This window comes from Ovis aries, chromosome 4, assembly GCF_016772045.2.
Source record: "Ovis aries strain OAR_USU_Benz2616 breed Rambouillet chromosome 4, ARS-UI_Ramb_v3.0, whole genome shotgun sequence".
Lineage (NCBI taxonomy): Eukaryota > Metazoa > Chordata > Mammalia > Artiodactyla > Bovidae > Ovis > Ovis aries.
The window spans coordinates 16,483,506-16,497,198 of NC_056057.1; the positions used below are offsets into that span (position 1 = coordinate 16,483,506).

Sequence of the window (13,693 nt, forward strand, 5' to 3'; positions counted from 1 at the left end):
CTGGAATAAACCCGATTTGATCATGATGTATGAGCTTTTGATGTGTTGCTGAATTCTGTTTGCTAAAATCAGGAACCAGTTTTTGAAACACCTCTCTCTGTCCACAAAGCTCCTTGTTCTAGAACTCTACTAGCTCGTGGCAGTGAACTGAACAAGGGACATTGCCACATTGGCCTCCAAGGCGGGTAGAAGACTGCAGTCCTTATATGGCTCCTGATAGAATGTTGAGAGCCTGATGGTTCCATGGTTCTCATCTGTGGTCACTGTGTACTCGGGTCTCTCTCCCTGCTGTAGGCCAAGTAACTCACCCCTTCCCGAGGAGCTGCTTGAACCTTCTGTCCCATTCATTCATAGCAACATGCTCTAAGGTCAGTATGTCTTCTTCAGGTTCAGATGTGGCGCTCTTGGGTGGTGACTTCATGAACTAAAGAGACCTGCGGTCTGTCCTGTCCCATCCTGTAACTGGGAAAGGTAATGCCCAAACCGCTCCTACCCAGAAAGGAGGGGCTGGGAGATTGACGACGGCAGGCGCAGAGGAGGGCAGTTCTGGCATCCCACTGAGCAGGCATCATGGGGGAGCCCCGCCTTGGGTTGGAGAAGGTTAACTAATTATGCCCCGATTCTGCTTCCTGGGAGGCCACCCCACCTCCCCAGCAGTCTCCAGCCCCACTGGCTCCACCCTCTTGGAGTTCCTTCCTCTTCCAGTAACTTCCTTGGCTACCACTGAAGTAAGCCCTGGAGAGGAGACCGTCCTTGGTGGATTAGCAGTTTGCTCTGGCAGCTTTCTGTCTGCAGGGTTGCTGTAAGTATCCAGTAGTCATAGCCCTCCTTTAATCCAGACTGGTAGTCACTGGCAGCGCAGCTCTCCAAAATTGTATTGGTTACTTATCTATTTGATTGTAGTCAGCTTCACGTATCTGTAGCTAGATCTACAATTTGGCTAACTGTAACTATAAAGTTAATATATATAAATATAACTATAGTTATATAACTGTAACTGTAACTCTTAGATCTGCAGCATTTCTCATCTTTCACCCTTAAATGTGCCCCCCTTTATTTATTCAAACGTATCTTTTCTCTGTGAGGCTCCAGCTGGACACTGGCCTGCTTCGTCTCTATGCCTTCACCCTTTGTGTCCTAAGTGACGGGCTACCCTCGTGGCTCAGTGGTAAAGAATCAGCCCGCCAGTTCAGCAGACTCGGGTTCGACCCATGCGTCGGGAAGATCTCCTGGAGAAGGGCATGGCAATCCACTCCAGTATTCTGCCTGGAGAATCCCATGGACAGAGGAGCCTGGTGGGCTGCAGTCCATGGGGTCTCAGAATCAGACGCAACCGAGCAGCTAACACACACGCACACATATTCATGCCAGCTGAGGCTTTAGTGTCAGATTGATGATTATATCCTTGATTTGTCACTTACCAAGACTGAGTTTTAGTTATCTGCTCTTCCTTCAGAGGCGTTCTCTGTTTCAGTCTTAGCTGTTAACGTTGAGAACTTAGTTGCTTCTTCTAATCTTTTAAGTCTTTGATGAACTTTATTTCCTTACATTCCTGCCTGTAAGCCAACCAGTTCTTTTCTGATATCATTTCTTTCTTGAATCAGTTTATTTTTTATCTTATTCAGGTTTTTTTTTTTTTTAATCTCATTCCTTGTCTTTTCATCTTTTCCTGTTGCTTTTCCATTTAATCTTGTTTTTTCTTTTTGGGGCTTCCCTGGTGGCTCACACAGTAAAGTGTCTGCCTGCAGTGCAGGAGACCCTGGTTTGATCCCTGGATTGGGAAGATCTCTTGGAGAAGGAAATGGCAACCCACTCCAATATTCTTGCCTGGAAAATTCCATGGACTGAGAAGCCTGGTCGGCTGTACAGTCCATGGGCTTGCAAAGAGTTGGACACAACTGAGCAACTTCACTTTCTTTTTGCCAGATTTAAAGGCCATGTCTCCTTATACTGTTTTGAGGATGGCAAAATTTTTCCAGACTTTTCTTATCGCTCCATCATTATATCCAGTAAGCTCTATCTTTGCAGATTTCATAGGCTCTTCCTTTTCCTTTACTGAAATATTTCCTTTTTCACACAGCTTGTGTTCTTCTTCTCCATTTTTTTTTTTTTAATTTTAGAAAGTGAAACCTGCCAGATATGTTTCCAACAAACTGACTCCTTTACCATCTACTCTGATCTACAACTCAGGGCAGGTTGACCTACACAAGTACCCAAACCAATCTCCGTTTCTAGAAGGCTTTTGACCAGATAAAATCTTGACCTACCCTCCCTGCTCGCTGTTCTGGTCTTGTTGCTGTTCAGTCACCCAGTCTCTGTGACCCCATGGACTGCAGCACGGCAGGCTGCCCTGCCCTTCACTGTCTCCCTGAGTTTGCTCAAGCTCATGTCCTTTGAGTCAATGGTATCATCCAACCATCTCATCCTCTGTCATCCCCTTCTCCTCCTGCCTTTAATCTTTCCCAGCACCAGGGTCTTTTCCAGTGAGTCAGTTCTTCACATCAGGTGGCCCAAGTATTGGAGTTTCAGCTTCCGCATCAGTCCTTCCAATGAATATTCAGGACTGATCTCCTTTAGGATGGACTGGTTGGATCTCCTTGCAGTCCAGGGACCTCTCAAGAGTCATCTCCAACACCACAGTTCAAAAGCGTCAGTTCTTTGGCGTTCATCCTTCTTGATGGTCCAACTCTCACATCCATACATGAATATTGGAAAAACCATAGCTTTGACAAGACAGACCTTTGTTGGCAAAGTAATGTCTCTGCTTTTAAATGCATTTTCTAGGTTGGTCATAGCTTTTCTTCCAAGGAGCAAGTGTCTTTTAATTTCATGGCTGCAGTCACCATCTGCAGTGATTTTGGAGCCCAAGAAAATAAAGTCTGTCACTGTTTCCCCATCTATTTACGATGAAGTGATGGGATAAGATACCACGTTCTTCATTTTTTGAATGTTGAATTTTAAGCCAGCTTTTTCACTCTCCTCTTTTACCTTCATTGAAAGGCTCTTTAGTTCTTCGCTTTCTCCCATAAGGGTGATGTCATCTGCATATGTGAGGTGATTGATATTTCTCCCAGCAATCTTGATTCTAGCTTGTGCTTCATCCAGCCTGGCATTTCTCATGATGTACTCTGCATATAAGTTAATAAGCAGAGTGACAGTATACAGCCTCTATGTAATCTTCTCACAATTTTGAACCAATCCATTGTTCCATGTCGGCTTCTAATGTTGCTTCTTGTCCTGCATACAGGTTTCTTTAGGAGGCAGGTAAGGTGTTCTGGTATTCCCATCTCTTGAAGAATTTTCCAAAGCTTGTTGTGATCCACACAGTCAAAGGCTTTAGGTTAATCAATGAAGCAGAAGTAGATGTTTCTCTGGATTTCCCTTGCTTTTTCTATAATCCAGAGGATATTGGCAATTTAATCACTGGTTCCTCTGCCTTTTCTAAATCCAGCTTGTACATCTGGAGGTTCTCAGTTCATGTACTGTTGAAGCCTAGCTTGGAGTATTTTGAGCATGATCTTGCTAGCAGGTGAAATGAGTGCATTTGTGCAGCAGTTTGAACATTCTTTGGCATTGCCCTTCTAAGAGATTAGGATGCAAACTGACCTTTTCCAGTCCTGTGGCCACTGCTGAGTTTTCCAAATTTTCTAGCATATTGAGTGCAGTACTTTCACAGCATCATCTTTGAGTTGAAATAGCTCCACTGGGATTCTGTCACCTCCACTAGCTTTGTTCATAGTGATGTTCGTGAGGCCCACTTGACTTTGCAGTCTTGGTTGCCTGGCTCTAGGTGAGTGAGCACACCATTGTGGTTATCTGGGTCATTAAGATCTTTTTTGTATAGTTCTTCTGTGTATTCTTGCCACTTCTTAATATCTTCTTCTTCTGTTAGGTCCATTCTGTCCTTTATTGTGCCCATCTTTGGATGAAATGTTCCCTGAGTATCTCCTTATTGAAGAGCTCTCTATTCTTTCCCATTGTTTTCCTCTGTTGTTTTCAATATATAGTTTTCCTCTGTTTCTTTGCATTGATCACTTAGGAAGGCTTTCTTATCTCTCCTTGCTGTTCTTTGGAACTCTGCATTCAATGGGTATATTTTTCCTTTTTCTCCTTTGCCTTTCGCTTCTCTTCTTTTCTCAGCTATTTGTAAGGCCTCCTCAGACAACCATTTTGCTTTTTTGCATTTCTTTTTTTGGGAATGTTTTGATCACTGTCTCCTGCACAGTCTTACGAACCTCATATAGTTCTTCAGGCACTGTATCAGATCTAATCCCTTGAATCTATTTGTCACTTCCAGTGTATAATCATAAGAGATTTGATTTAGGTCATACTTAAATGGTCTAGTGGTTTTCCCTGCTTTCTTCAATTTAGCTCTGAATGTGGCAATAAGGAGCTTATGATCTGAGCCACAGTCAGTTCCTGGTCTTGTCTTTGCTCTTTGTATAGAGCCTCTCCATCTTTGGCTGCAAAGAATACAATCAATCTGATTTCAGTATTGACCATCGGTGATGTTTATGTGTAGAGTCATCTCTTGTGTTACTGGAAGAGAGTGTTTGCTATGACAAGATCATTCTCTTGGCAAAACTCTGTTAGTCTTTGCCTTGCTTCATTTTGTACTCCAAGCCGACCTTGCCTGTTACACTAGGATATTCTGATATGGCCAGAATATACGAAACTGAAATGTGGGGCACTTGATGCCACCAGGAATTCTGCTTTGCTGTCTCTTGTGTTGCTTTGCTAGTAGGGACTGTCCTCAGAATGGTACATGTTCTCCCAAACTCCCTTTAGCTTCCTTCCCGGTTGTTTTCTAGGCATTGTTGCCCTGCCCAAATATATAAAGCTGAATGTACAAAGTTCAGTTGAGTTTAGTCACTCAGTCATGTCCAACTCTTTGCGATCCCATGAACCGCAGCACACCAGTCCTCCCTGTCCATCACCAGCTCCTGGAGTTTACCCAAACCCATGTCCATTGAGTCAGTGATGCCATCCAACCATCTCATCCTCTGTCATCCCCTTCTCCTCTTGCCTTCAAGCTTTCCCAGCATCAGGGTCTTTTCAGATAGTCAGCTCTTCGCATCCGTCCTTCCAGTGAACACCCAGGACTAATCTCCTTTAGGATGGACTGGTTGGATCTCCTTGCAGTCCAAGGGACTCTCAAGAGTCTTCTCCAACACCACAGTTCAAAAGCATCAATTCTTTGGTGCTCAGCTTTCTTTATAGTCCAACTCTCACATCCATACATGACCACTGGAAAAACCATAGCCTTGACTAAATGGACCTTTGTTGGCAAAGTAATGTCTCTGCTTTTAAATATGCTATCTAGGTTGGTCATAACTTTCCTTCCAAGCAATAAGCATCTTTTGATTTCATGGCTGCAGTCGCCATCTGCAGTGATTTTGGAGCCCAGAAAACTAAAGTCAGCCACTGTTTCCCCATCTATTTGCCATGAAGTGATGGGACCAGATACCATGATCTTCATTTTCTGAATGTTGAGCTTTAAGCCAACTTTTTCACTCTGCTCTTTCACTTTCTTCAAGAAGCTCTTTAGTTCTTCTTCACTTTCTGCCATAGGGTGGTGTCATCTGCATATCTGAGGTTATTAATATTTCTCCTGACAATCTTGATTCCAGCTTGTGCTTCCCTCCAGCCCAGCGTTTCTCATGATGTACTCTGCATATAAGTTAAATAAGCAGGGTGACAATATACAGCCTTGACGTACTCCTTTTCCTATTTGGAACCAGTCTGTTGTTCCATGTCCACTTCTAACTGTTGCATCCTGACCTGCATACAGGTTTCTCAAGAGGCAGGTCAGGTGGTCTGGTATTCCCATCTCTTTCAGAATTTTCCACAGTTTATTGTGATCTACACAGTCAAAGGTTTTGGCCTAGTCCATAAAGCAGAAATAGATGTTTTTCTGGAACTCTCTTGTTTTTTCGATGATCCAGCGAATGTTGGCAATTTGATCTCTGGTTCCTCTGCCTTTTCTAAAACCAGCTTGAGCATCTGGAAGTTCATGGTTCACGTATTAGTGAAGCCTGGCTTGGAGAATTTTAAACATTACTAGCCTGTGAGATGAGTGTAATTGTGTGGTAGTTTGAGCATTCTTTGGCATTGCCTTTCTTTGGGATTGGAATGTCCAAAGATGGAAGGACAAAGAGGAGAGAGGGCGTGTGTGTGTGTGTGTAGGGGGCAGTGTACAATAATCTCACCAGTACAGATATTTGCCTGATAGGGATTTAAATCTGGCTGCAGTTTTTCCATGAATAGAGCCTTGAGTGTCTGAATCAGATAACCAGCTCTGGATGGTGTGTGTAGTGCCTTCTTTTTTCAGCTGCCCTCAGTGTCACGTGGCATGATAAGAAATCTGGAGAGGTTTTTTTTTTCTTTCCTCAATCCAGTGTCCAGTTAATGGTTACTGGGATCCTTTTAGACTTGGTGTTATCTGTTGATTTTAGTTTTACTTGTAGTGATTTCTTGGATTTTTTCCTACATGTTTAGAAGTCGAGAGAGGTTGCAGGATTCAAGGCACACAGGATGTCAAACTGGAAGTCCATGCTCCTGATATTCAGGTGTTGTCTTCTGATACTTCTGTTACCTAAAGAGGCCTCATGTTCTTAAGTTTGGGGATAGAATTCCTAAAAGTACTTATTGTGATCTCTTTACATTTGGCTTTTTAGTAAGAAGGGTGAAATTTTCATCTGAGTTTCACAGAATACGATGTTTGCTTCTCTTTCAGGTAACGGCAGAAGCAGCAATGTTTCACTTGTTCAGAAAGCCTCTGGAATCTAAGAAGCCGTCAGTACCCGAGACAGAGGCAGACGGCTTTGTCCTTTTAGGTGAGTGTTTTCCGACTTTGTGGTTTAGTGGCTCAGTCATGTCTGACTCCCTGCGACCCCATGGACTGTAGCCCACCAGGCTCCTCTGTCCATGGGATTCTTCAGGTGAGAATGCTGGAGTGGGTGGCCATTCCCTTTTCCAGGGGATCTTCCCCACCCAGGGATTGAAGCCACATTAGTAAATGAATGACTTTTGCTTTAAAAGATTACTTGAAAAGTTATACGATTGATTTTAAAATATTTTTCTACTAATTCCAGAATTAGTTGATGTATATGAAATCTATAAAAATGTGGACCATTAATCACTTGAAATATTGTCATCAAGTCAGACTTCTCTTGTATATCAGTTTAGATGTGTCCTTCAGGTTCAATTTATAAAATCATCCCATTTTTTTCTATCCAGAAGCGAGTCAACCTTTTAAATTATGAAAAGCCAGAAGTCTTGAAGAATTCTTGATAAATTCAAATTCTGTTTGAAGAAGCAGGGCTTAGTGCTGCTTATAAATCAGCTTCTGAAATTAAATTAGGCATCCAGTAAATAGTTGCTAAACGAGGTACATTTATTGTTTTATTTAAGTAGAGTTGATTTACAATATTAACTTTCAGGGGTACAACATGGTGATTGAATATTTTCATAGATTAAGTATGAATAAAAATTATCATAAAATAAGCACTATTATAATGTAATGGCTATAATTGTGCTGTACAGTACATCCTTGTTGCTCATCTCTTTTTATATATTGTAGCCTGTATCTCTTAATCCCATACCCCTAACTTGCCCTTCCCTCTCCCTTTTGGTAACCGCTAGTTTGTTTTCTGTATCTGTGAGTTTTTTCCTATTTTGCACCTGCTTCACTTGTATTATTTTTGTGATTCCACATGTAAGTGATGTCATATTTGTCCTTCTGTGGTTTATTTCACTAAACATAATGCTCTCTGGGTCCATCCATGTTGTTGCAGAATTTCATTCTTTTTTATGGCTTTTTATTCGTGTGTGTGCATGTGTGTGTGTGTGCACGCGCCACGCACGCGCATTGCGTCTTCTTAATCCAGTCGTGTGTTGATAAGTACTTGTGTGTGTGTGTGTGTGTGTGTGTGTGTGCGCGCATGCGCGCGCGCACCACGCGCGTGCATTGCATCTTCTTAATCCAGTCGTGTGTTGATAAGCACTTGGGTTTTCTCTTGTCACGGCTATTATAGATGGTGCCCCTGTGAGCTTTAGGGTACACGCATCTTCCTGAGTTAGTGTTCTCAATTTTTTCCAGCTATATACCCAGCAGTGGGATTGCTGGATCATATGGCAGCTCATTTTCAGTGTTTTAAGGACCTCCTTACTGTTTTGCATAGTGGCTACACCAGTTTACGTTCCCATCAGGAGTTTTGAAGTACACTTTAAAATCTAAATATGTTAAATAGTGACTCCTGAATCTTAAGACTAGTTTATTTTCTATTATAAAATTAATACCTGCTAGTTATTAACATTTTAGTGGCTTCAAAAAATATTCCTTTCAACCAGATATTATGCTCTTCCCAAGGGGAGTTCTGAAACATGACATTTCCTTCATGTCATTTGCCAATCCCAAAGAAGAGATTGGCAGTCTTTGGCTAATTCTTCCCAGCAGTTGTTTTCTCATAGGGCGTTGAGGAGGAGCTAAAACCCAGTGTCCCCTTGGGACACCCGTCCTCTTCTACCTGGATTTCCTTCTGCCAGAGTCAGCTCCGTATCTGAGGATTTGCATGAACTCAAAGAGTGTTTGCTCTTGACAGTATTTCTCAGGGTCTCCCTCTGTAGATCCTGGTTCCCTATCAGCCCTACCTCTTCTCTCTATATCTTGACCTAGTCAGCCCGAGGTCCCCTGGCATTGGGAGAGGCTCTGTGTGTCTTGACAAGTGGAAGATGGCTTTTTGGGTTTGCAGGTTATGTTGAACTTTTAGGTTAGGCCTTCTAAGAGCCAGGCTCACCCCACGCCTCTGACCCACACATCCAGAATGGGTGGGTGGATCTCTGCCTCTTCAGCGCTTCTCTTCAGGACCTGGTCTCTTGCAGTAAGGACACGGGGGTTTTACCCCTCTGGCCCTCTTCTGCTTCTTGGCCTTAATCTGTGGGAAACCAGAGGAGAGTTTTCTTTGTAGTTAAATGCTACCATAAAATAGCCTATCTTTTCCACAGTCATGTTCTGGTAGGCCTGGATCTGCTTCCTGGGGCCTGGAACAGGGGCCGTAGGTGAGAGTGGTGAGAGCTGGTTTCTCTCTGACCAGATCCGCTGTGTCTGAGGCAGAGCAGTGGGGCATAGTCTGACCAGGGTTGGTGGTTTTTCTGGGGAGCCTCCTGACAAGGATGAAGTGGGGTGCCACCAACCCAGCTGCTTCTCTGGCCCTTCTTACAGTGTCAGGAAATTGTGCTGTGGCTTCCAAGACAGAACCGGCTCTGTCATCCCCCACTTCTGTTTCCAGTACTTCCAGCATTGCTTCTCTCTAACCTGCCGAATTAAGCCCAAGTAACGGAAGAAACTTCAGGGGTGCCTCTGGTCTCCTGTGATGTTTCTGCCTCTTCAGGAGTTTCACAATCAGTTCTTTCTGAAATTTGCTCTAGCGATGCCTGGTCCTCCAAACTCTGCTCTGTATTTTTTGTTTTAGAACACCTCTGTAGCCTGGAGAAAGGCATGCAACCCGCTCCAGTATTCTTGCCTGGAGAACCCCCATGGACAGAGGTGCCTGGTGGGCTACAGTCCGTGGGGTCCCATGGAGTGACACAACCGAAGTGACTTAGCACACGGCTTTAATGCACATGCAGAGAGCTGTGTTTTCCTGTTGTCTCATGATTAGAAATAGTGCGCTGACGTGTCTGCGAGCACACACAGCCTCTGCAGCTGTGCTTGGAGAACTCTTGATCCGTCTTGCCTTCTTCTGTGGCCTGCCACTTGCAGCATCGCAGAGACAAGATTTAACCACAGCTGAAAAAGCTGCTGGGGCTGCTGTTTCTAAAATCTCCTCCAGTGTCTGGTAGCTGGTAGCTTGAAGATATTTCACTGCCTGTCTTATAACTAGCCCAGCAGGGGTTTCTGTCCCCAGCTGGTGAAGCTTCTGGTGTGGACCCTGCCTTTCTAAGAAAGATTAGTTTAAGTAGTGGCCTTTAACTGAGGCTCAGAAGACAGAAATGCCAAGATTTGCTGCTTCTTGAGGGAATCTCCAGCCATTACTTCCCCTAGTATGGTTTCACAGACCAGCTGCCCCATCTGATGCCTCTCAGCTCTCACGGTGCCTTTTCTCATAAGCTGACACGCTGTATGTTGAGGGAGTTTTTGCAGGGCCATCTTGGACTTAGTGCAGTTTAGCTCCTGCGCCACTTGTCCTGCGGTTGAGCAGTCACAGGGAGGCACCACCCTGCCCCAGGCTCAGGAAAGCAGTTTAGTTTCAGGTGCGGCTGGACCCCACACCCTTGTTCAAATGATCCAAGCAACAGCAGACCCCCACATGTTGACTGAGGCCTCCTGGTCCTTCAGCTGCCATGTCTACTGATGCTTATCTCGGTTTAGTGCCATGTTTTCCCCCAGGTGTAAAGCTCCAACCCCTCCACCATTTTCCATGAAAAATCCTTGGGTTACTACTGTTCTGTGATTTTTTTTCCTCCAGAATCTTCCAGAAAGTTTTTGTTTGTTTGTTTTCTTTTTATTTCCTGCTTTCAGGAAGAAAAGGAGAGGACAGAGTGCCCTTCTTGCACCTGGTGTTTGTTCAAGTTTAGCTCAGAATAATCTTTGTGCTAAAGTGGCATATTTTGGGCTGGTATATCTGCCACCCTTCACCATTTGGGGAAGTTACAAAACCTCCCAGGTATCGTTTAGCTTATTTAGAAAACGAGCATGATAACAGTAGGGTTGTTGAGGGGATTAAATGAGTTAATGTGTGTAATATGCTTAGGAGAGCACTTTGAGTGAGGTGGTCATGTTATCTCCATATACAGTGGATGCTACATACACTGTATGGATATCTCCATACAGTGGATGCTAAGTCGCTTCACTCATGTCCAGCTCCCTGCGATGCTATGGACTGTGGCCTGCCAGGTGCTCTGTCCATGAGATTTCCCAGGCAAGAATATCGGAGTGGGTTGCTATGCCTTCTCCGGTGGATCAAACCCAGGGATCAAACCCATATCTCTTATGTCTCCTGCATTGGCAGGCTGGTTCTTTACCACTAGCACCACCTGGGAAGCCCCCATATACGGAAGAGGACTTGAAAAAGCTCGCCAGTTTACATGGGCCAGATCTGGAATTAGCCCAGGCCTTCTAACTTCAGAGCCTGTCCTCTTAACCACTAAGCTATCCATCTTTTTTTTTTTTTTAAGTTATATTATCATTTTAAATTTTCAGACAGTAGTGACATTTTAAGCTCTTTTTAAAAATTTAAATTGTGTTCAATAATTTTAAAATGTTCCTTAACTAACTTTATTATTGAATGGGATTAAAAAATAGTACAAAGGATAACAGGATTAAATGCCAGAGAAGTATAAATATGTCTGTCAGTTTAACTTTCCCTGAGTTCCCTAGACAATTAATTTTTTAAAAGACAAAGTGCTATGCTTTTTTGTTTTCTTTTTTTTTTTTAATAAAAGAGGGTTGCTTGTATTATACATAAATTTGGCTTTAATTTTGGCTGCCTCAGACTCTCCACTATTTAATATTTTAAATACTTAAAAATATTACAGTAAACTATACTCTCCTTAATGAAGTTGAGATTGGAAGATACAGTCAGCCCTCTATGTCCACAAAGTTCTGCATCAATGAATTCAACCAACTGCAGATTGAAAATGTTGAAAGAAAAAAATCCAGAGTGATCCAGCAAAAGCAAAACTTAAATTTGCCACGTGTCTAGCAACTGTTTACATGGCATTTATATTATATCAGGTGTGATAAGTAATTTAAAGTATACAGGAGGGTATGCGTAGGTTATATGCAAATACTGCACTGTTTTATTTAAGGAACTTGGTGAGCCGCTGCAGATTTTAGTGAGGGTCCTGCAGAAACTGAAGGACAACTATACACTGTTGAGTTAGTGAAATATCCTTCCGCAGTTAAAGCCTTAACTGAGAATTGACCAGTAAAAGTCAGGATAGATGATTTGGAATATAGTTAATTATCTTAAAAAATAGGATGGAAAACTGTTTTTAGAAACTGGTCTAAGTTCTTTTTATCATATGGTTCTACATTAACTTATGTAGTATCTACTTTTACTCTCAGAGCCTGCTCTATGTGTGTGTAAAAAGTTTGAAAAATATCACATAGGTCAAATGATAGCTATGAACTGCTTTTATCAACATGACTCCAGCCTTTGGCGTATGTGTTTTGGTTATCATGTGTCCACACGTCTTGCTTGGTCCTTTTGTGTAGTAGATACATTGCAGGAAAATAATTGTATGTATGTGTTCTTGTGTGTTTATTAACTTATAAATGATACAACTAAGTGAAGACTTAGATTATATCTATACCAGCTTCTTCAGTTCATTTCAGTCGCTCAGTCGTGTCCGACTCTATGCAACCCCATGAACTGCAGCACGCCAGGCCTCCCTGTCCATCACCAACTCCCAGACCCATGTCCATTGAGTCAGTGATGCCATCCAACCATCTCATCCTCTGTCGTTCCCTTCTCCTGCCCTCAATCTTTCTCAGCATTAGAGTCTTTTCAGATGAGTCAGTTCTTCGCATCAGGTGGCCAGAGTATTGGAGATTCAGCTTCAACATCAGTCCTTCCAATGAACACCCAGGACTGATCTCCTTTAGGATAAACTGGTTGGATCTCCTTGCAGTCCAAGGGACTCTCAAGAGTCTTCTCCAACACCACAGTTCACAAGCATTGATTCTTCGGTGCTCAACTTTCTTTCTAGTCCAACTCTCACATCCATACATGACTACTGCAAAAACCATGGCTTTGACTAGACAGACCTTTGTTGGCAAACTAACGCCTCTGCTTTTTAATATGCTGTCTAGGTTGGTCACAGTTTTTCTTCGAAGAAGCAAGCAACTTTTAATTCCATGGCTGCAGCACTGTCTGCAGTGATTTTGGAACCCAAGAAAATAAAGTCTGACACTGTTTCCACTGTTTCCCCATCTATTTGCCATGAAGTGATGGGACCAGATGCTATGATCTTAGTTTTTTGAATGTTGAGCTTTAAGCCAACTTTTTCACTCTCCTTTTCCACTTTCATCAAGAGGCTTTTTAGTTCTTCTTCACTTTCTGCCATAAGGGTGGTGTCATCTGCATATCTGAGGTTATTGATATTTCTCCAGGCAATCTTGATCCCAGCTTGTGCTTCATCCAGCCCAGCATTTCACATGATGTACTCTGCATATATGTTAAATAAGCAGGGTGACAATATACAACCTTGACGTGCTCCTTTCCCAATTTGGAATCAGTCTGTTGTTCCATGTCTGCTTCTAACTCTTGCTTCTTGATCTGAATACAGATTTCTCAACAACTTCTTATCAGTATGGATTCTGTAGAATTTGTTAGACTGTTATCTTACTTGGCCTTTATAACGTATTTCTAAAAAGGTTAGAGGTTAGAGTAAGTGATGTTGTTAAGGGTATAAGTTATCTGTATTTCCCCCCTTGACAATACCTTTTCCTCTAGACATGCCTTCCAAGTTAATACAAATAGGTTTGAGGTAACAATTATTAGATGGTGTTGCTGAAGTCAATACCCCATGACTTGAAACTCAGGGTCCAAGCAGAGCCGAGGCTCTTTTATTGATAAGAGGGATATTTGGGCTGCTTGTACAGAATTAGCTCACTTTTGGACAGAAAGCTTTTTCCCTGTTAGGGTTTCCAAAGCTTTTAGCCTTTGTAAAATATCGAGTGTGCTAA

At 42.8% G+C, this 13,693-nt stretch overlaps 1 protein-coding gene across 2 annotated transcripts in view; it reads left to right on the top strand.

Annotated features, from left to right (window-relative positions):
- The window catches only part of UMAD1 (UBAP1-MVB12-associated (UMA) domain containing 1), a 264,759-nt gene that overhangs the window by 31,031 nt on the left and 220,035 nt on the right, over positions 1 to 13,693 (top strand). For both annotated transcript variants that reach the window (XM_012176385.5, XM_027968482.3), the window contains exon 2: positions 6,737 to 6,836. In XM_012176385.5, coding sequence (XP_012031775.1) covers positions 6,755 to 6,836 — 82 coding nt within the window. In that variant the 5' untranslated portion in view covers positions 6,737 to 6,754. The remainder of the gene's footprint in view (positions 1 to 6,736; positions 6,837 to 13,693) is intronic.